The sequence below is a fragment of the Dendrobates tinctorius genome, unplaced genomic scaffold (assembly GCF_039654945.1).
Source record: "Dendrobates tinctorius isolate UK_male_01 unplaced genomic scaffold, ASM3965494v1 ptg000443l, whole genome shotgun sequence".
Taxonomy (NCBI): domain Eukaryota; kingdom Metazoa; phylum Chordata; class Amphibia; order Anura; family Dendrobatidae; genus Dendrobates; species Dendrobates tinctorius.
The window spans coordinates 58,804-82,725 of record NW_027362106.1 but is presented as its reverse complement, the minus strand read 5'-3'; the positions used below and the strand labels follow the sequence as shown (position 1 = coordinate 82,725).

General features: G+C 41.6%; 1 protein-coding gene across 3 annotated transcripts in view; it reads left to right on the top strand.

Annotated features, from left to right (window-relative positions):
* SEC23IP (SEC23 interacting protein) overlaps nt 1-17,424 on the top strand; it is a 335,045-nt gene extending 317,621 nt beyond the window's left edge. For 2 of the 3 annotated variants that reach the window (XM_073564270.1, XM_073564268.1), the window contains 2 exons: nt 1,381-1,475; nt 17,150-17,424. In XM_073564270.1, the coding sequence (XP_073420371.1) occupies nt 1,381-1,462 (82 nt within the window). In that variant the 3' untranslated portion in view covers nt 1,463-1,475; nt 17,150-17,424. The remainder of the gene's footprint in view (nt 1-1,380; nt 1,476-17,149) is intronic. The other variant, XM_073564269.1, reaches the window with a different exon arrangement.
* The last annotated feature ends 6,498 nt before the right edge of the window (nt 17,425-23,922 follow it).

Genomic DNA, 23,922 nt, shown 5'->3' with positions numbered 1-23,922 from the left:
AGGGCACGTCCCAGGCAACAACGGTCCCTCTTCCAGGCGACCCCAGCAATGGAGACACAGTCCAAGTTAACTTTAACATTCTCTTTACTGAATATTTCACACGTTACATCCACAGTTGATACATCATGACATTTACTTGTTTCCTCATCTTTCCCTTTCTGGCTGCCGCTTCTGTGCAGTACACGCCCGGACTGGACCATCTGACACTGCTCCTCAGTTCTTTCCTGGCCTGACCTCGCCATGATGACAGTTCCTTCTGCCTGTTTCGCCCCAGACTCGAAATCATCAGTCACCAGGTTTGGTTGCCTCTGGTAAAGCATCCGACCCATCTGTACCGATCTCGTCGAAGCTCCAACTTTTTTCTTCTCCTCAGTCCATCCGACTCCTGCCCTAAAAGCATCTGCCCAGGCCATGAGTCGCCATATCTTTCCTTTCCTGTTCTGTCCCACTGCTACGATGCACAGTGACCGTGAATAATGTGGGCTGCAGCGCTTTAACGTTACGTGGCTGCCGAGCTGTCCGGGCTTATAGCCCATGTGGACACTTGGGCACCCTGGCCCCATCTGAACTAACTTCCTAAAAACTTCCCTCTTACTACCCAGCAGCCCTTATTACACTTAACCCTCTATAAACATCCTATCAACTATACCTAACAGTGCACACTAGTATGCCCCCATCTAGTGGCCCATAAAGGAACTACATCTATCCTTATCTATAGGAACTATATACTACAGTGCCCTCCTCTAATGTACCCAAAAAGATGCACTTTACTTACTCTAAACCAGTGATGGTGAACCTTTCTGAGACCGAGTGCCCAAACTTCAACCTAAAACCCAATTATTTATGATGAAGTGCCAACACATGCCAAATGCCCCATCATGATCCCCTTCATGCAGAAATATGCCCCATCATGATTCCCTTCATGCAGAAATATACCCCATCATGATCCCCTTCATGCAGAAATATTCCCCATCATGATCCCCTTCATGTAGAAATATGCCCCATCATGATCCCCTTCATGTAGAAATATGCCCCATCATGATCCCCTTCATGCAGAAATATGCCCCATCATGATCCCCTTCATGCAGAAATTGCCCATTCCCCACCTCCATCATTTCCTCCTCCCCATCATTGTCCCTCTCCCCATCACTCCCATCATTGGCCCTCTCCCCATCACTGGCCATCTCCCCATCCCATCACCCCCATCATTGGCCCTCTCCCCATTAGGTCTGGAGAATGGGCTGCCCATGACAGGGTTTTGATATGGTGGTCTCTTAATTTTTGCCAGAGCTGTACATGACCGGTGAACCTAAAGTATTGTACAACCCTATATGTTTTGGCTATGATTCCTGCACATCCTCACACTTATGTCATTTCTAGGGAATCTGAAGACACTGCTCTCCTAATACTGAAAGAAATATACAAGTCCCTGAATGTGACTCCTGATCTGCCTTTACATTAATCCTTTGTGCTAGGTAAGTGCTTCCTGTCAAGTGTATCATCAGAACATTTAGAACAAGATGGAACAGCGTTCCATAATTAGCCTACCACCAAAATATCTTTATTGCATGTTTTTCAGATCCAAACACATCTGATTTAACAATATACTTTCTTTTGAGTACTTCACACAGCACCAAACCACCATTCTAACGCTGGTCTCTACACAGTATTGGAATATCCCACCAAAATAATCCTCCTTTCTGCCCTAGAATCTCCTTCAGGGGCATTTGTAATGGCAGACCTTGTAGCTGCTATGAGGTTTCTAAGTCGTGGAGAACCTAGTGCTGAATTGTGAACCGGCAATGTCACCGCTGTTTGCATTTCAGCATTATTTGCATACTAAGGATATGTCGAATCTAATGGTGGAGAAAAGAGCCGATGTCTCCTTCCTCTGCCATTTAGTGCGTGTGTCTGAGACTGGATGCAAGAGTAGTGATTAGCACACACTGCAGAGACCGCATCAGCTTGTGGATGGAACGCAGCGAGGTGTTTTTTTTAATTTTATGTTTTATCAATCAATGCTTGTGGGGGTCACATACTGTATATAGAAAGCTGTGATAAAATCATAATGCATATAGGGGCGCTATGGAAGCCTTCAAACTATCCCTAACCCTATAGGAGTACTGTGGGGGCTATCATGCTGTATATAGGGGAGCTGTGTGGACATTGTACTGTGTATATGGAGCTGTGGAGACCATCGTACTGTATATAGGAGAGCTCTGGAGGCCATCATACAGCATTGTGGATAATGGCTTGAAGGACAACAGTTGTGTACTATAAAAAGGGGATTTGCCTCTGTAACAAGATATCTAATATATCAGGATATCCAAGACACACTAGAGATTCATAGATCCACAGACCCAGAGATTCTTTACAAAACAACAGCCAGGAACACTCTACAGGAGAACTGCCAGATCATGGATCCATCACAAGGGACACAGATTTGACATTCTACAGGATGCCAGCTTAGGGGAGCATGGTCCCGGCTGAAAGAATACAGATCTGCTCCATTGACCATCACTGAACCCATGGATACATTTGGGGCAGTCAAGATTTGGACCCACCGGTTACCTGAGCCCCATGGATATGTTTGGAAAAGCCATTTTTGGGACCCACCGGTCACCTGGCTCCATGCAGATGTTTGGAGAGGCCAGGCTGGGGTGATCAATGAGTGGAACAGGCTGCCATGAGAGGTGTTGTGTTCTCCTTCAATAGAAGTCTTCAAACAGAGGCGGAACAGACATCTGTCTGGGATGATTTAGTGAATCCCTGCTTTGAGCAGGGGTTGGACCAGATAGCCCAGGAGGTCCCTTCCAACTCTACCATTCAATGATTCTATGGTACCCTTCGATCTCCTGGCCTTGTACCGCAATGGACTGTCAGCTTCCTAAGCTTATCATTACCTCCTCTCTGTGTGCCACAGATTAGGGTTAGGATTAGCCCTGGAGCCTAAAAGTTCGAATTAACAAATAATTAAGAGGATTTCTGATGAACAACACTGTAGATATGAGGCATACAGGTATGACTATTTTAAGTATTGTAGTACCTGTATGCCCATATTAATAGCTTAGTTACGTCCATCCAAGGGTGTGACAGATTCCCTTTAAAGTTGCCTCATATGCTGGCTCAGAAGCTGCGACCTCATTTCTGCCGACAGTTTGAGTTATTCAGTGTTATAGCAAAGAGAGATTCTATTACAACATAATGTTAAATTTATAACCTTAAAACAATTGCAGGGTGTTAGCCAATATGCTAGAAGTAAAATCAACCATGAAGGCACAGTTGCCCAAAGTAGTCCAATGGGTACCTGACACACCATGTAACATATGCAGTAGAAGGTTGAGTGTATATTAGTAACCAATAAGACAACAACTGAAAAGATCTCACCCATGTCAAACCAAAGATGTGGTGGTCCATAGCGTTCCATGGGCATCAGATAAAGCAGGGACTAAGAAGGGCCCTATTAACCCATGTCGTGACTCCTGCCCTGACATGGGCTGTACACAGGTTTGCTGCTAATCTAGGTGACCCCAGGTGGTAGGGATTTTTGTTTTGGGTGTCGCCTAGATTAGTACCACATGAGCACATGTTATGATTCTGGCCCACACTGGTCGGTACCTTTTGCTACATTCCTGAGTTATTCAGCCATAATCTGTCTCTAACAGACGTGCATGCATCCAAGCGGTGTCCGTGGCTGTTAACCTGGTAAATGCTGCTGTCAGTATGTGACAGCACTTACATTTACAGCTCACCGTTCTAACCGTTCATCAACACTCCCATGACACAATTATGGGATGCAGATGGGCTGCTGTGACAGCCAAAGATCTGCTGAAGACCCCGTTATCTGTCATGACTGTATTCCTGTGAAAGATTAACAAATAATAAAATACACATTTGTTATTGCTGCATTCATAAAAGTCTAATCTATGAAAACATAAACATTAAAAAGCGTAACAAGAAAAGGAATAAATTGTGGGCTTTTGTCCACCACAACAGTGTAAAAAGATTTAATAAGGTGATAAAATCAATGTTTTTTTCCCAAAAGTGGTGTCAATAAAGACATTAGCTCAGGGTGGAAAAACGGTCTCGCACAGCTCCATTTCCCAAAAACTGAAAAGGTTCTGACTCTCGGAAAATGTTAACACACAAGCAAAAAAAATTGTTTATTTTAATTATATTGGATTTTTTTTCACCACTTAAATCAAAAGCTATTCATGTTTGATATCACCATAATCGCTCTGGCCTGGAGAATCGTATTGGCAGTGGGTTTTACATTAAAATGCATTGTATGTAAAAAAAAAATTGCAAAATTGCACTTTTTTGGTTATTTTGCCACACTTTGAATTCCAGTGCATCACATGATAGCATGAATTGTGTCATTCTAAAGTACAGCTCGTCCCGCAAAAAAACAAGCCTTCACACGGCTATAGGGACGGAAAAATAGAAAAGTTATGACTTTTGGAATCAGAAGTGGAGAAAAGGAAAATCGCCGTATTGTAAACAGGTTAATGATAATACCTTGGTTTTATATAGATGAAAGGTGGGTCCTCAGAAACAAGTTCTTTGGTGGGCCCAATGTTCTTCATTTTGACACTGCCTCTACATGGTCTGAGACTTCAAATAGGTTGTAATCATAAATTTAAGGCACTTCACCAAACACACCAAAAAATCAAATTTTGTAGTGCCAAATATAGTTATGGACATGTTAATCGGTTTCGTACAATACAACATTATCCGAGAAAAAAATGTACTCAGAAACCAAAATTACAAAAAAGAAGCATATAAACTTTTATTTGATTATCGTGTGCAGTACCTTGCGGTATTCTGGCCAAGTTGTAGGGGTTCTTCCCTACAACTCTCTCTGAATTCCTGCCTTGCCTCAGTCCTGTACTCCTTGTTCAGTTCTGTACTCCTTCCTGTACTCCGTCCTACGTCCTGTACTTCCTACTCAGTCCTGCACTTCGCACTCAGTCCTGTACTCCGTCCTGTACTCCGTTCTCAGTCCTGCACTCCATACTCAGTCCTGTACTCCGCCCTCCGTCCTATACTTCCTACTCAGTCCTGCACTCCGCACTCAGTCCCGTACTCCTCACTCAGTCCTGTACTCTGCCCCGTGTGCCTGACCTGTCCTGTATCTCTGGTTCGTCTTGTGCTCTGGTTCCGCCAGTCCCTCTCTGGTCCTTTGAGTCGCCCCTCTTGGTTCTAGCTGTCGCGGTATCTGTCTTCCGAGGGTCTGCCCCTAACGGTCCCTGTATAGGGGTTTGCTCCACCTGGCGCGCTTGCCCTCGGGAGCTCCAGAGGGTCCACTCTCGGACGTTACCTTCCTGGTCGTCACAGTTGCTATATGAGTATTAATGTAAAAAAAAAAACAACAGTATGGTGTAACTACATAAGCAGCATATAGCTAAGTTCACAAAAAAGACAAAACAGGAGCAAACAGATATTACCTCCTGTCGGTGATGGTGTTAGCCCCAATGCACGTTTCGGCAAATACGCCTTCCTCTGGGGGTGGCATCACACCAAACAGTAGGGTTTTAAAGCCCACAAGGACCAATCGGTGAGTGGGTAACAAACATACCGACACTAATCCCAACTCTAATTGGCCAAGGGGAAGCGGGTATATCCGGAACTACATATTCAAAATATAAGGAGGGGGCATAAGATTTCTAGACCAATAGATCAAAAGGAGGCCTTCTATAACAAAGCCTAAATATTCAGTACTCTAAGTTCCCCAACCTATCACAAGGCAAATGGTCAGGTTTAAGGCGTTTCCAAACCTCCTTTAGTACCGCCCCTACATAACGAAAAAGGAAGAGGTTCCGTTTAATATACAATGATCGCTAGATCCAAATGCCGATCCAATGATCTCCTGCTTTCTCGGCGCAAACCTCACTGACAGGTAACAATGACGTGGATGGGGCTGAGTCACGTGACCATCGCGTCAAGCCAAAAGCTACACACCGAGAGGTCTTCCTGCACAGCAGGATAGGTGGATAGAGCGCAGAAGCACTCACATCAGCAGGGAGTGATATATCTAACAGTGTGAATGAGAGGCACGGAAACCAATCTCCAAACCCAATATTATAGGTCATTCAGAAATACAAAAACTAAGCAGATAAACAATCATTTAACAACTATATAATAAGAATGGCATAATAATACATAGTATAGTATAACAAGTAAGATAAGGTTGCCAACCTCCCAGATAAACAGCCACTATGCAATATAATTTAAACAAAATAAATAGGCTATTAATAACACCTATATAGTATATCAGTCATTACACTCCACATAAAAAATGAACGACATGCAGATATTGTTAAGATATATTATTCGCTCAAACATTAGGCTTAAAAGAAATGTGGATCTTGCTTTGGTATTCATCTGATATAGCATATGATAGAAAATTCCATAATTCCTTTTCATCCGATGAACAGTTGGGGATGTTCTGAGTTAAAATCCAACACCCAATCCGAATCCATGTGGACACCCTAGAACCGTACTCTGAAGTAAAAGTGAGAAAACAAGTTAAAGCCAAAAAAATTTAAAAAGGGGTGTGTGATTAAAAATTGAGACAGACGGGGGGCGTGGCCTAGCTCACTTGCATGTGAGACTTAGGAATAGGGAGCTCCTGAGAAAAACCTCCCAACCTGACTCGCAACTCAACTATTTCGTGCCATTCTGCCTGGATACCTTTTAGGAAGGACCCCTGACCCTATTAGGAACATTTTGACACCAAAACCGACATTTTTGGACCTCCTGGAGCATAGAAACCATCTGAGGCCTTCCACACCACTGGGCCGCAAAGCCTCAGACTAAATTACCACTGTGCAGCCACCCAGACTTCCAGGGCTGAAGCCTCCCTGGTTCCAGAGCCTCAATCAACACTCCACAACCCTTCAGGACCTGCTCCCAGCTCACCCACACTAGTCAGGACCCTCAACCTGCAAGTGGGAATCAGCATTTTATTGTAAGGCTTACCCAGCCTTCCCCTCTGGTTCCATAATCAGGGACGCAGCTGCATCTCCCTTGAGACCCCGGTCCAGACGCTGCAGCCTGCAAAAAGAAGCTCACCACGGGAGATCGTAGGGGCTGTGAGTATTACACGACAGATCGCCCCGACCTCCTCCCCTTAGATTATATAGACTTTCTGGAGAGCCATAACTCTGCCTAGAGTCGGCGCTCTTTATCGGCAGAGACGCGAGATCGCAGCTGCGTTATAAGTGGTGACGTTGCAAAGTCTCAGAACGCATCTCAGTCTCCAATTCCACCACACCTGCGACCTCTCCTGAGCGTCTTCCATTAGGATCGCAGCTGTGATCCCGGCAGAACGCATCCTGAGATAAATAATAACATCGCCCACTGCGACCCCTCTGCGCATCCTTGTTTGGAGTCACAACAGAGATCTCGACCAACTTTATTATCCCTCTGAGATCGCTGGTGAAGTTTTTGCGGTTCAGCATCTAAGTGGATCCTCTTACAGCATCATGAGCGGCATTAAAACCAGGGGGAAAAATTTAACCTCACCCTTAAATAAAGCTCAAAACCCTCTGAAATCTGACAAATCATTTAACAACCGACATCATTCAAGGGACCAAGTCAATGCTCGGAGCCCCATTAGATCTAGGTCTCCTCCAAGAGACCTCTATCACCAAGCCGATCGTGGTAGAAAAGTTACATTTGTACCAGAAGTCCAATTACAAGAAAGCATGGCCTCCTCCATAAACGCCAAACGGAGAATGCCGGGAACCTATGGTGAAAATTACTCAAATACGGCAGGGATATCTGAGTCTGAGGAGGAATCTAGTGACTACTCCCCAAACACAACTCCAGCCAAAAGCAGGTGCAAGATAGAAACACTTGGGTCTAATTTGGATCTCGACATTACTCTTCCAAAATCACAAACCTTGGATAACATGGAGGTCCTATTCAATAAGTTAAGTGCCCTACTTGACAAAAAACTCGACATTCAAAGTCAAAGACTTGACCTGCAGTTTCAAGATTTCCGCGAGACGGTGGAGAAAAAATTAGTAAACCAGGAGGAGAGGATACATAAGCTCGAGCAGAGATCGTCAGAATACTCAGTGGACCTGGAATACCTATCTTCGGAAATACATAAACTCAGGACCAAGATGGCGGATCTCGAAGATAGAGGCCGCAGAAATAATCTAAAGATTAGAGGAATCCCGGAGAGCATTTCCCAAGATGAACTTTCGGGCCATATTCAGGATAACTTTAAGCAGGCCATCCCTGATCTAACACCATCTGACCTTATCATCGACAGAGCCCATTGGCTACCCCGTCTTCCTAAGCTCCCTATAGAGGCCCCTAGAGATACCATTCTCAGGGTGCACTTTTATCAAACTAAAGAGAAGATTTTGAACTATCTGAAATCCAACAAAACTTTCCTGGATCCACACAAGGATCTTAAAGTGTTTCCTGACCTCTCCAAGGAGACTCTGGACCTACGCCGCTCATTCAAAAGCATAACATCAGCACTGAAGGAGAAAGGCATCCTTTACAAATGGGGATTCCCCGTGAAGCTGCTGGTTTTCTACAGAGGGAGGACAATACCTCTGTTCTCACCGGAAGAAGGAGCAGACTTCCTCAGGTCTATTAAAGAAGCTCAACCTAACCACGGCAAATGACTTAGGCCTTCACCATGGAAGATTACCTTTTTTTAACAGGCAGCTTTGGCCTGAATAACCTCGTATTGGAGGTTTTCTCTTTTTTTTTTCCCGTCCACATTCTGGACCCCGTTGTAAGGAGGTAGTTTTGTAATTGAACTACTTGAACAATTTCATTATTGTGTTAAACCTTTCGTTGCAGCTAAATTCAAAGTTGACGACAAGTTAACTAAAGGTTTGGTAGTTAGCAAAGTTCTATAAGTTTTGGTGTTGCTAGTTCAACCTTCTCCTTGAGCATCCAGCGTAACTCCGCTGCAGACTAACCTTAGTCAGTCGCACCGCATTGTAACCATGAGCTTCAAAGTGGCATCGTACAGAGTCAGGGGCTTGAATAGTCCAAGAAAGAGGCATATCATCTGGAGGAACTCATAGATTCTCATGTAGACATTGCCTGTATCCAGGAATCAAAATTCCTACACGAGAATCACGCTTACTTTAATCATCATAAATATCCGCATATTTTCGAGTCCTGTAATTCGAAAAAGAAAGCTGGAGTATTGAAAATGATTGGGAGTTCTATCCCCTTCGAAGCCTTGGAGGAACACAAGGACGAGGGGGGTAGATTCCATATCTTGGTGTGCAGACTGAATGATCTGGTATGTACACTGGTCAATAGCTATGCTCCTAACCGAGATCAAGTGTCATTCCTCAACAAAGTCATGAAAAAGGTGTCTATTATGAAAAGAGGTGATTTATTCCTTTTAGGTGACTTCAACATCACTCCCAACAATATTATGGATTCTTCTTCAAGCTCAAGACCTAATCACGATAACCTCAATGCATGGTTAGATAAAAATGAGTTACTGGATGCTTTCAGGTGTTTAAATTCCACATCAAGGGAGTATTCACATTTCTCTGAGGTGCATCAATCCGCATCCAGGATTGATTTGATTGTTACAAATGTATTTTCTCTCACTAGATTTAAGGAAATCTCCATTGGAAACAGAACCATTTCTGACCACGCTCCGGTTTTTGGCAAACTTTTATTGGGTCCTCCCTTGAAGAATGCCAAACTCTGGAAGTGAGGTGCAAACATTTTACTTAATCCAATCCACAAGACTGTCATCCAGGAAGCTTTAGATAACTTCTTTAGAGAGAATAGAGCTGAAGTGACAAACCCGTTCACTAATTGGTGTGCTCACAAGGCAGTTGTGAGAGGCGTCATTATTAGCATTACATCTAAATTAAAGAAATAGAATAGAGAAAAAATTAACGCCACTCTACTATCAATCCGTAAACTTGAAAGTACCATTGTGAACCTTGCCTCACCATCTCCCACGCTAAGACAAGAACTCAGGACTCAGCTGAATTCCCCCTATGAAGCAATAGTAAAATCTTCTAAGTATAACTTTTACACGTCTCTCAATAAACCCACGAGGTACATGGCCAACCAAATCAAAAACAAAAGAATTCATAATAAAATTAATAGAATTAACTCGATTAATGGTAGCTCTAAACTTTCGCATCCCCAGGAAATAGCAAATGAATTTGCGAACATCTACGCCAAGCTGTATAATTTAAACCCTGACCCTAAGCCTCTTTCCCAAAACCTAGAAAAAATTGATAACTATCTATCAACAATAAATATGCCTTCTTTATCTTCCGATGATATAGTGTTCTTGTCAGCCCCGTTTACTTCTATTGAAATTGAAGACACCATCAAGAAACTTAATCTTCACAAATCCCCAGGTCCCGATGGACTAACCAACGCCTATTAGAAAGCCTTCAACAATTCTCTCTCCCCTCACCTTACCGAGATGTTCAATTATGCCTCAGGAAAGGGAGCGTTTCCATCCGAAATGCTGATGGCTTTGATCTCAGTCATCCCCAAAATGAAAGGGGATCCTGAAGCCATAGAGAACTTCCGCCCTATTTCACTAATTAACACAGACATTAAGTTGTATTCTAAGATCATAGCGAATAGGCTAAGTCTGATAATTCCTAAACTGATAAGCAATGATCAGATGGGCTTTACAAAAGGGAGACAACCAGCCGATGCAACAAGGCGAATCATCAATACCATAAAATAGGCTAACTCTTCGAAAACACCCATGGCTCTGTTGTCACTCGATGCCGAGAAAGCATTCGACAGACTTAGTTGGTGTTTTCTCAAGCAGACACTCAAAAAATTCGGGTTCGATGATAATCTGACATCCTCCATCATGGCCCTATATTCAGACCCAAGAGCCAGTGTAATTTCTAACAACCATGTCTCAGAGCCACTTACCATATCAAATGGCACTAGACAAGGCTGCCCCCTCTCCTCCATTCTATTTAATTTAACTATGGAACCTCTGGCCGAACAAATCAGAAAAAAAAAATAGTAGGATTAAACACCTTAAATCGTCATCATAAGATCAGTCTTTTTGCTGATGATGTTATCCTAACTTTAACCAAACCCGAGATCTCCATCCCTGAGGCTCTCTCAGAAATTAACAAATTCTCATCATTGTCCAATTTTAAAATCAATGAACCCAAGTCTAACATTCTCCCGTTAAACATCAGTAAGGACCAAACCAGATGTATTAAAACTGTAACGTCTCTTAACTGGTGTGACAAGGAATTTGCTTATTTGGGAATCACGGTGAACAGTAACCTCACTGGGTTAGTTAAATCCAACCTTAAAAAACTATCTGAATTAATAAATAAGGATTGCGTGATTTTCAGGGATAGATCTCTATCATGGTGGGGAAGGATCCTTACAATAAAGCTTTTTACTTTGCCAAAAATATTATACATTTTAAGGTGTATACCACTCCCTATCCCTTCTATCCATCTTTCTAACTTACAGGCACAGATTAATTCTTTCATTTGGGGCTATAAGAAGCCCAGAAAGGCCACTCAAACCTTATTTAAGAAAAGATTGAATGGAGGTATAAGCATCCCTAACATCACAGCCCACTATTATTCTTTGTTACTTAAACAAAGTGCCCATTGGTTAATAGATTCAGATCCCCCGGCTTGGCTTGACTTAGAGTCTACACTTAATAACAATAAGCACCCGAGATCCATAATCTATAATGCCATAGCTAACAACCTTCCAAACTCTGTTGCCCATCCAATCTTTCAAGCTGTTGCACTCGCCTGGTTTAAGATCTCTAAACCAAAGAGAGGATCCCATAAAACGACCATCCTTAAGAAACTCCCCCTAACACTCATTTACTCTATGACTAACCATTCATTATCCCCCATCTGGGCAGATTTAAAAATATCAAACTTAGAAGACATTTTTAACGGGACAGAATTTTTATCCTTTCAAACACTAAAAACCAAATATAATATATCCTCGTCCCTGTTTCTCGAATACCTTACTCTTAAGGATAATATAAAATTATTTCTCGACAAGAAACTAAACTTGACTGAGTCATCCATAAAAATACTAAATAATTGTGGTCATCGTATTTTCTGGAGTCATGGCTTTGTTTATGATAACTACAACCAAGATACGGCGTTGACAAAAAGCCCTTCAATGCTGAGTTGGGAGAAAGACTTAAACTCTTCCTTCACTGTAGAAGACTGGGAGGACTCTCTCTTTATCATATCACTCCGTACTCTCCATGTCATTGCAGGAGACCCATTTTAAGGTTGTATCACGTTGGTACTATACCCCCAATAGACTTGCCCATATTGGGACTACGAACTCGCCTCTATGCTGGAGGGACTGCGGTCAGAAGGTAGACATCCTACATGTTTTCTAGAGTTGCCCAACGGTTAATATCTTGTGGTCGCAGATCTCCTCCCGCATCATTAGCAAACTTACAGGCAAAACCACAACCCTCACACCTCACTCGGCCCTACTTTCCCTTAATCTAGAGGAATTGGACCCTGCCTTAAAAGATATAGTCATCCATGTTTGTCTTGTGGTAAAAAATTCCATTGGAAGAACCGTTTCCTTCCCAAAGTTGATGATATCTTACAGTTGATCGCACAACATAGATCCCATGAGTTGCATTGCATTAGCTAATGACCAATTCAGTAACTTCTACAGGAAATGGTCTAAATGGGACCAAACTTTCCCTACTCCTATTGCTTGAATGAATCCTTTAACACTTAGTAATCTCGATATAAGAAAAGCTGTTTTAGTTTTGCCTCTGACATAACTGATCTTGTATCTACTATTTGACATAGGGTTAGATCTGTAATGACACTCATTATGCTCATTTGTGTGTTTTTATGTTCTTTATTGCTATTATCATTCTATTGTACAATCTTGTATTCTACTTATTTAGGCGTTGTTGAGTTCAGAAAACGCCCAATAAATAAGAACTACATCATTAGATACAAAATACACACAGAATAATGTCATGTGCAAAAAGTATGAATATTTTATTAAACTATTATGGTCGGCGACATATATTATATACCATGCCCAGAACAGGACACGGTCCATTGATGGGTGCCGATCTGACAGGAAGAGGTCCCTCTCCCACAGCCCCAGGAACAGGTTGGTGTAGGCGGATGCAAAGGCTGCCCTCATAGCTGTTCCCTGGAGCTGCAGGTAGAGGGACCCCTAAAAAAGAAAAAATTATGTTTCAATGCAAAAGTAAGTAATTCCAAAATGAACTCTACTTCTTCCACATTAATAGTAGACATGAATAGGTAGTAAGCAACCGCTCTGAGACGATCCTTGAGTCGAATGCTCATATACAGAGCTTCGACGTCGCACGTAACCAGTATTGCCTCTTCATCTACACTGAGGGAATCAATTTTTCTTAAAAAATCCCCTGTATCACGAATGTACAATGGTAGGGTTTCTACCAGAGGCTTCAGCTGGGCATCAATATATTTACATATATTTTCAAGAAAATTGCCTACACCTGAGATGATAGGCCTACCAGGGGGGGGTTTACAATCCTTATGGATTTTGGGCAACAGATATAAAGTGGGTACTCTGACTTCAGCCACAATCAATGCATCATGTAGTTGTTTAGAGATGACTTGTTTATCACGTGCTTGATCCAGATACCCATCAATAATTTCAAATATGATGTTAAAGGATTGTAAGTCAACCTCTAGTAGCATTGTCTATCCTGGAGTTGGCGATATGCCTCTGCCTCATAAAGTTTACAGGGCCACACCACAGCGTTTCCACCCTTGTCCGCCGGTTTATAAATGACATCGGGTAGTTGTTTGAGTCTATTAAGGCTATTTCTTTCCTCTGATTTCAAATTATCTTTATATATATTAGTTGGAATCCGTCCCAATTCTTCAGACACTAGATGAACAAATAATTCGACGTTGGGACATACGGACAAGGGTGGAAACTTACATGATTTTTGCTGTAGACAATGTGGTATCTTACACGTTTTAGCTCCTTCATGTTCCCTAGAAAGGTCTTCTAAAATTTGTAAGGCCAATTGTTCTTGATTCGTAGGGAACATCTCATGTAGTTCGTTATTATGGAATCATTTCTTAAATATTAAGGAGCGACCAAAGGTGTGCAGTTCCTTGATTACTGTAAAAATGTCAAAACGTGCACTTGGTGAAAATGTGAGCCCTCTAGACAATAATGATAACTCAAGGGTCGAAAAGACATGGATAGATTAATTACCTTAAGGTCATCAGTGTCCTTTTTCGGTTGTTTTGATTTGTTACCCTTCTCACGACTTTCCCATTGACGTACATTTTTCTTTTTCCCTAACCGGGATGTTCATAGAGATCCCAGAGAGGGTATTGAGACATCAGATTGCCCACTGACTGATGATAGAGATGACATGGATGTGGATCTATTGAATTTTGGATTATTCACTAATTTCCTCAATCTATAGACTCGTTTCTGAGTATAATCCGATGTATCCCTCACAAGTTTCTTAGATTGTGTATCCTGGATTTGTTTCTCCCAATGATCAAGATACTTTTCCATTTCTTCATTGAAAGATGTCAATTTCTCACTAGGCATAGTGTCCTTAAGACATGAATATGAAGTGTCCAATTCCTTTTCTATACTGGAAATCACCGTTTGATTGCATGCAATTAACAGTTCCATAAATTTAAAAGTTGTTATTGCACACCTCCTCGCATTTCTGTACAAAGATTTCGTCATCTACTGGAAGACCTGGACCCTGAGACCATGCGGAATCATACGTTTCCCCAAATAACTTTGACACCATCACCCACGGGAGATAATATCTGTTTGCACCTGTTTTGTCTTTTTTGTGAACTTACAGTTGTGGCCAAAAGTATTGACACCCCTGCAATTTTGTCAGCTAATACTCAGTTTCTTCCTGAAAATGATTGCAAACACAAATTCTTTGGTATTATCTTCATTTAATTTGTCTTAAATGAAAAAACACAAAAGAGAATGAAGCAAAAAGCAAAACATTGAGCATTTCACACAAAACTCCAAAAATGGGCCAGACAAAAGTATTGGCACCTTCAGCCTAATACTTGGTTGCACAGCCTTTAGCCAAAATAACTGCGACCAACCGCTTCCGGTAACCATCAATGAGTTTCTTACAATGCTCTGCTGGAATTTTAGACCTTTCTTCTTTGGCAAACTGCTCCAGGTCCCTGATATTAGACAAAATTGCAGGGGTATCAATACTTTTGGCCACAACTGTATGCTGTATGCTGTTTATGTAGTTACACCACGTTGTTATGGGATTTTTTGACATTAATACACATATAGCAACTATTAGATGTTTATGGTATGTGCAACCTCCTTATGGCGTCTTGTGGGTGGTGGTGCCATTTTGTGGTTTCCCACTTTTTTAAGGCCTTGATGTTGTTTTTTAACATTTTCTATGTGTGTTTATCAAAATAAAGTTTATATGCTTCATTTTTGTAATTTTGGTTTCTGAGTACATTTTTTTCTCGGATAATGGTCTGAGACTTGGTTATAGCACCCACTATGACAAATCAATGAGACCACCATCATCCCCACTTACCAAAGACTGTGACCTGAAATGTCGAGCTCACAAGAAAACATTCATAAATGCTTTGTGTCTTTTTGTATCTGGAAAAAAATGCAATAAAGATATTTTGATCCAAAGCTGCTACTTATGGAGTGCTGCTCCAGCTCTTTCCAGCATAGGCGCTGTGCAACCTGTGCTTGTGTATACAGTCAAGTATATCATCATCATGTCTATGGCCTGTTTCACACTTCAGTTGTTTGACGTCAGTCAAAATCCGCCGATTTTAGAAAAAAACAGAGCCTTTTTTTTTGCGGATCTGTTTTTTTCCCATAGACTTACATTAATGACGGATTACAACGGATGTCATCCATTTTTTGACGGATTTGTTAAAATTTTGGCGTCCGTTGTCTTGAGTGGACGGACAATGAAACGTTTTTTGCCTGCGTTGAAATGGCGGATAGCAACGGATCCATCGCTGTCCGCCATGTGCTATAATGGACGCCTATGGGCGACGGATCCGTTGGAAACCATTAATTGATGGATTCCGCCAACGGATTCCGCTTTTTTAGACTGAGCATGCCCGGAAGGGCTTCCATTCATGTACTTTAAAGGGGTTGTCCGGGCTTTTCACATAATCTGAGTGCATATCTGGGCTGCAGAATGCTGACAATAAGTAATTTACCTTCTGTGGCTAGTTTGCAGGGTTTCCAAGATATGATCTCTTGCTTCTAAGAAAAACATCCAGGTGGGGGGTGTTCTGGCATTGAAATGAGAACTGGTCGTTTCCTCCTGCTCTACTAAAAACATGCCCTCTATAGCAACAACCCCACCCTACATAGCAACAGGCCCTCCCCGACCACATGAACAAGCCTATCCCTCCTCACACAGTAACAAATCCTCCCCCTCTAGCAGCCTCAGTGCAGAGAACAGACCATCCAGCTGCTCCTCCCTCAGACACACGCTTAACACTGATCTATGGAAAGTGAAACTATTGAGGAGGAAACTACCAGTTCTCATTTCAATTCCAGAACACCCCCCCCCTGGACGTTTTTCATAGAAGCAAGAGATCATATCTTGGAAACGCTGCAAACTAGCCACAGAAGGTAAATTACTTATTGTCAACATTCTGCAGCCCAGATATGCACTGAGATTATGTGAAAAGCCCGGATAACCCCTTTAACCCCAAACCCCATTCTGGCACCGAAAAATCTCTCTCTCCTTTTCCAGAGTCCTGTTGCTTTAAATTTCAATTATTAGCGGCTGCAGCGGATCGTCACAAAAATGGATACGGTGCATCCGTTTGTTGCAAAGCGGAAACGGATCCGTTTTTTTCATACTTTGACATTATTCGACTGACGTCAAACAACTGACGTGTGAAACAGGCCTATGCCACAAGATTGGCTCATGTGTCTTGACTAATAACAGTAACGGACTAGGGCTCTATTCCACACCAGTTATACTGTCAGCAGGACCTTGTAGCTACCCCTGACAGATTTCTGCTGCAGGGGGTTTTTCTGATTTCTTTGGTGATCTACACAGTTTCTTCTTTGTGATGTATGTAACTGGTAAAGGGTTATTGTGGTGACTGATACTGTTTTTCTCTTGCAGGTGATGACCATTCTGGACTGTGCTCCCGTGTGGCTAGATTTTTTTATAGACTGAGTTCTACATTGCAAAATATGATCACTTTTATCTGACATTGAGACTTTTGTGTAGTTGAACATTAATTTGAGAAGCTATTAACCATATTGTAGCCAACTTTACGATGATGCTATTTCACAATGGATGCACAGGGTTTTCACACTGCTGATCCTTTGATTTATTGCAGGATTTTATCTTCTGTCCAGATGATGTAAATCCATGAATAAACATATTTATTTATATTTCTTTCCCTTTGTAAAATATCACTTATATTTGAGGATAAAAATGATTAGAATCAGATGCAATATTTCATATGAGAAGAGAAAGATGGCACTTTATAGGCAAGTTCCACAGCTAATAATATAATTTAGTGAAAACTAGTGCTAGTTCGCTTGAGGCGCAACATGTGAAATCTGTCTATAGGGTTCATCCATTCTGATTTTTACTGCAGCACAAAAAATGTGTAAAACTAATACAATTAAATTACTAGAAACACCTACAAAAATGGAAGCAAAAGGTCCAAATAAAAGTAACAAACTTTATTCCTAAGTCATCACAAGACATGAACTAGACATGAATAAAAACATTCAATAACAGTGTGGCACAGAGATCTATATTACTCCCAAAAGCCAAGTCAAAATCACAAATGTATAATACATAATGTGTATATCTAGATAAATGTTATAATGGGCAAAGTGGGAAATTACTGAGTAACTTGTAGGAGAGTAAGTGTAGCCCAACAGTGGCTAAAATAGCAGTGCAAATATTGATCATAAACCATAGGTACAAAAGAGCCCTGAGTGGGAATAAACCAAACCTCTAATGCGTGTTTTGCATTAGCTTCTTCCAGGGGTAGTACTAAATTAATAAAAGGTGCACATATTCTGTGGCCAATATACAGTGGCATGTAAAAGGATGGGCACCCCTGGTCAAAATTACTGTTATTGTGAACAGTTAAGCAAGTTAAAGATAAAGTGATCTCTAAAAGGCCTAAGGTTAAAGATGACACATTTATTTTGTATTTTAGGCAAATATATATATTTTATAATATAAAAACCTCAGTGGTGCTCAAGTATATATACAGGGAAGATGTATATCTTTGTACCGTGTTAGCCAGTAGATAGAAAAATATTCAGGATTGAGAGTCCTCAGTGGTTGATACCTTTTAATGGCTAACTGAAAAGATGGTAACACATTGCAAGCTTTCGAGACTACTCAGGTCTCTACATCTACAGGTCTAGCCTGATGAAGAGACCTGAGTAGTCTCGAAAGCTTGCAATGTGTTACCATCTTTTCAGTTAGCCATTAAAAGGTATCAACTACTGAGGACTCTCAATCCTGAATATTTTTCAAGTATATATAGGGACTCCAGCAGCAAAAGTAGAAAGACACCAGTCACCATAGATGTCAAAGGGAAAGTCTGTAGAGATAAATGAATTACTACTACGCTTAGAGTCACTGGTATCTATTGTCTTACTCAAATGGATTTGAAGAGAAAAAAAAAAAATCAAAGTCTAGAGCACAATAAAAGAAACAGGTTTGGACAGAAAATAACAAGTAACACTAAAAAAGTCATTTATATCCCTTTGGATGCTTAATGCCAATTTGTAGTGCAAGAAACCAAGATTACCTTGTAAACCAGTAGGGGTTAACAGCCACAGAGGGGGAGGGCGGGCTCAGTCTCACAAGTGAACGCTGATTCTGTGTTTGGAGATCCCAAAAGTCCTTCTGTAAATAACACTCCGGTGGGTTGCTTATAAATGCTTCTTGCTTAAGAACTGCAGTAATCCTGTTAGCGATGCTACCCTGGCCGGTGGCAGCAGTCGCTCTAATGGCAGGCTGGGTGGGAAAACACACTGAACTAGGTGCCTGAACTTCACACTATGCTCGTCAGCACAGGACCTGTGTGAAGTCAGAGACACGTGATGCACTTGGGCTGCAGTTTTTGGTCCTCATTGCAATCTTTAGGCTAAAGAAACTACTGCTCTCTTCTCATATTCCTGGCGCTCCTCTGACCGTTTACTCACATCGTCCTAGCTGAAAGAGTATGAAGACTCTTCAGTGCTAAAGACGACTACCCATGACTTTTAATACACATAGGTACTAATGACAGCAAGAAAGGACCTGGAAACTATAGGCAGAGACTTTGAAGACCTAGCCCGGAAAGTGAAGGACCTGGGAATGCAGTTAGTCATAGAATAGTAGAGTTGGAAGGGACCTCCTGGGCCATCTGGTGCAGCCCCCTGCTCAAAGCAGGATTCGCTAAATCATCATCATCAAAGCAAAGCAAATCATCATCAGCAAAGCATTTGACAAAGTCTCTCATACAATCCTTATTGAAAAAATGACTAAGTATGGAATGGACAAGGCAACTGTTAGGTGGATTCATAACTGGCTTAGTGATCGGACCCAAAGAGTGGTCGTAAATGGCTGCACATCCAGTTGGAAGAATGTCTCAAGTGGGGTACCACAGGGCTCTGTCCTGGGCCCTGTATTGTTCAACATCTTTATCAACGATTTAGATGAAGGAATTGAGGGTAAACTGATTAAATTTGCTGATGACACAAAGCTAGGAGGGATAGCCAATACTAGAGAAGAGAGAGAGAGGATTCAAAAAGATTTAAATAAACTGGAGAAGTGGGCAGCAACTAACAGAATGGTTTTTAACAGGGAGAAATGCAAAGTACTACATCTGGGCAATAAAAATGAAAAAAGCATATATAGAATGGGAGGAATAGGGCTAAGTGACAGCACATGTGAAAAAGACTTGGGTATACTAATAGATCACAGACTGAATATGAGTCAACAGTGTGATGCAGCAGCAAAAAAGGCAAATGCAATTCTAGGATGTATTAACAGAAGCATACAGTCTAGATCACGTGAAGTCATTATTTCCCTCTACTCCTCTTTGGTCAGACCTCATCTGGAATATTGTGTCCAGTTTTGGGCACCACATTTTAAAAAAGACATCAACAAACTGGAGCAAGTTCAGAAAAGAGCGACCAGAATGGTGACCGGTCTGCAAACCCTGTCTTATGAGGAAAGGTTGCAGGATTTGGGAATGTTTAGTTTGCAAAAGAGAAGACTGAGAGGAGACTTAATAGCTGTCTACAAATATCTAAAGGGCTGTCACATTGTAGAAGGATCAACTTTATTCTCATTTGCACAAGGAAAGACTAGAAGCAATGGGATGAAACTGAATGGGAAGAGACACAGATTAGATATTAGAAAAAACTTTTTGACAGTTAGAGTGATCAATGAGTGGAACAGGCTGCCACGAGAAGTGGTGAGTTCTCCTTCAATGGAAGTCTTCAAACAGAGGCTGGACAGACATCTGACTGGGATGATTTAGCGAATCCTGCTTTGAGCAGGGGGTTGGACCAGATGGCCCAGGAGGTCCCTTCCAACTCTACGATTCTATGATTCTATCCCAGACAGGTCTCTATCCAGCCACCTGGAAGGAGAACTCGCCACCTCTCATGGCAGCCTGTTCCACTCATTGATCACTCTAACTATCAAAAAGTTTTTTCTAATATCTAATTATTATTATTTATTTATATAGCGTCATTAATTCCATGGTGCTGTACATGAGAAGGGGGGTTACATACAAAGTTATAGATATCGTTAACAGTAAACAAGTTTCCACATCAAATTTACAATGACAGACTGGTACAGAGGGGAGAGGACCCTGTCCTTGCGGACTTGCATTCTACTGGATAGCAGGGAAAAGACAGAAGGTCGAGGGTGCAGCAGCTGTGGTGGTGATGAGGCGGCAGAATGGTTATTACAGTCTGTAAGCTTTCCTGAAAAGATGGGTTTTCAGGTTCCGTTTGAAGGATCCGAGGGTGGTGGATAATCGGATGTGTTGAGGCATGGCATTCCAGAGGATAGGGGATATTCGGGAGAAATCTTGGAGGTGGTTGTGTGAGGAACAAATAAGTGTGGAGGAGAGTAGGAGGTCTTGGGAGGATTGAAGAGTACGTGAGGGAAGATATTGGGCGATTAGTTCAGAGATATAGGGAGGGGAAAGGTTGTGGATGGCTTTGTAGGTCAGTGTTAGTAGTTTGAACTGGATTTGTTGGGGAATTGGGAGCCAATGGAGGGATTTGCAGAGGGGGGAGATGGAATATTGTGTCCAGTTTTGGGCACCACATTTTAAAAAAGACATCAACAAACTGGAGCAAGTTCAGAAAAGAGCGACCAGAATGGTGACCGGTCTGCAAACCCTGTCTTATGAGGAAAGGTTGCAGGATTTGGGAATGTTTAGTTTGCAAAAGAGAAGACTGAGAGGAGACTTAATAGCGGTCTACAAATATCTAAAGGGCTGTCACATTGTAGAAGGATCAACTTTGTTCTCATTTGCACAAGGAAAGACTAGAAGCAATGGGATGAAACTGAATGGGAGGAGACACAGATTTGATATTAGAAAAAACTGGTGGGTTCTCCTTCAATGGAAGTCTTCAAACAGAGGCTGGACAGACATCTGACTGGGATGATTTAGCGAATCCTGCTTTGAGCAGGGGGTTGGACCAGATGGCCCAGGAGGTCCCTTCCAACTCTACGATTCTATGATTCTAGGAGTAGCAAGTAGAGAGGTGGATTAGTCGGGCAGCAGAATTGAGGACAGACTGGACTGGGAATCTGTCTCCTCCCATTCAGTTTCATCCCATTGCTTCTAGTCTTTCCTTTTGCAAATGAGAATAAAGATGATCCTTCTACAATGTGACAGCCCCTTGAGATATTTGTAGACAGCTATTAAGTCTCCTCTCAGTCTTCTCTTCTGCAAGCTAAACATTCCCAAATCCTGCAACCTTTCCTCATAAGACAGGGTTTGCAGACCGGTCACCATTCTGGTCGCTCTTTTCTGAACTTGCTCCAGTTTGTTGATGTCTTTTTTAAAATGTGGAGCCCAAAACTGGACAGTATTCCAGATGAGGTCTGACCAAAGAGGAGTAGCGGGCAATAATGACTTCACGTGATCTAGACTGTATGCTTCTGTTAATACATTCTAGAATTGCATTTGCCTTTTTGCTGCTGCATCACACTGTTGACTCATATTCAGTCTTTGATCTATTAGTATACCCAAGTCTTTTTCACATGTGCTGTTGCTTAGCCCTATTCCTCCCATTCTGTATATGCTTTTTTCATTTTTATTGTCCAGATGTAGTACTTTGTATTTTTCCCTGTTAAAAACCATTCTGCTAGTTGCTGCCAACTTCTCCAGTTTATTTATATCTTTTTGAATTCTCTCTTCTCTAGTATTAGCTATCCCTCCAAGCTTTGTGTCATCAGCAAATTTAATCAGTTTACCCTCAATTCCTTAATCTAAATCGTTGATAAAGATGTTGAACAATACAAGGCCCAGGAGAGAGCCCTGTGGTACCCCACTTGAGACATTCTTCCAACTGGATGTGCAGCCATTTACGACCACTCTTTGTGTCCGATCACTAAGCCAGTTATGAATCCACCTAACAGTTGCCTTGTCCATTCCATACTTAGCCATTTTTTTCTATAAGAAGTGTGTGAGATACTTTGTCAAATGCTTTGCTGAAGTCAAGATATACTATATCTACAGTATTTCCCTGATCCACCCAATCAGTGATTCTGTCATAGAAGGAAATTAAGTTAGTCTGACATGACTTATTAGTTACAAACCCATGCTGACTCTGTTTAATCACTTCATTCTTATCCAGGTACTGAAATACATGTTTAATAATTTGTTCAAAGATCTTTCCTGGTATAGAAGTCAGACTCACCGGTCTATAGTTGCCTGGGTCCACCTTCTTCCCCTTTTTGAAGATAGGAACAACATTTGCTCTTCTCCAGTCTTCTGGGACTTCTCCTGTTCTCAAGGAAATTTCAAAGATTATGGAGAGGGGTTCAAATATTTCTTCTGCTATCTCCTTCAGTACTCTAGGGTGTAATTCATCTGGACCTGGAGACTTGAATTCATTTAGGCTAGCTAAGTGTTTCCTCACTATCTTTCTGTTTATAGATATCCTGGATTCTTCTATTCCCTTAATAGGACAGTGAAGAACAGTTGATGTTACATTTCCTTTCTGAGAGAAAACAGATGCAAAATAGGAATTTAAAAGTTCGGCCTTCTCAACATCCTGTCTAACCATTTCATCATTTTCATCCTGTAAAAATCCTATAGTATCTTTGACTTTTCTTTTACTTTTGACATATCCCCAAAATCCTTTATTATTGCTTTTGACATCTCTTGCATGCCTCAATTCATTGTCAGCTTTAGTAATCTGATTTGTGCCCTGCAAGTTTCTGCAGACAGCATTATATTCTTCTTTAGATATGCCTCCCTCTTTCCATTTTATAAACATTTCTTTCTTCCTTTTTAGCATGTGCTTACGTTCTATGTTCATCCATCCTGGTTTCCTTAAATGCTTCCTATTCTTCCCTCTTTTCGGAATTGTTAACAATTGTGCTTTGAGAATTTCATTTTTCAAGATTTCTCATCCTTCCTGGACATTTTTGTCCTTAAGGATATCCAGCCATTGGATCCCTCCAATTCTCTTTGTGAATCCCTTAAAATCTGCCTTTCTGAAATCTAATCTTGACGTCTGAGTCTTCACAGGTCTTCCTCTAGTTATCCAAAATTCTAAAATAGCATGGTCGCTACCTCCTAGGGTCCCAGCCACTTTTACCTCCTCAACCATTTCCTCCCTGTTTATAAGGATTAGATCCAAGGTAGCAGTTCCCCTTGTTTTCTCCCCTACCTTTTG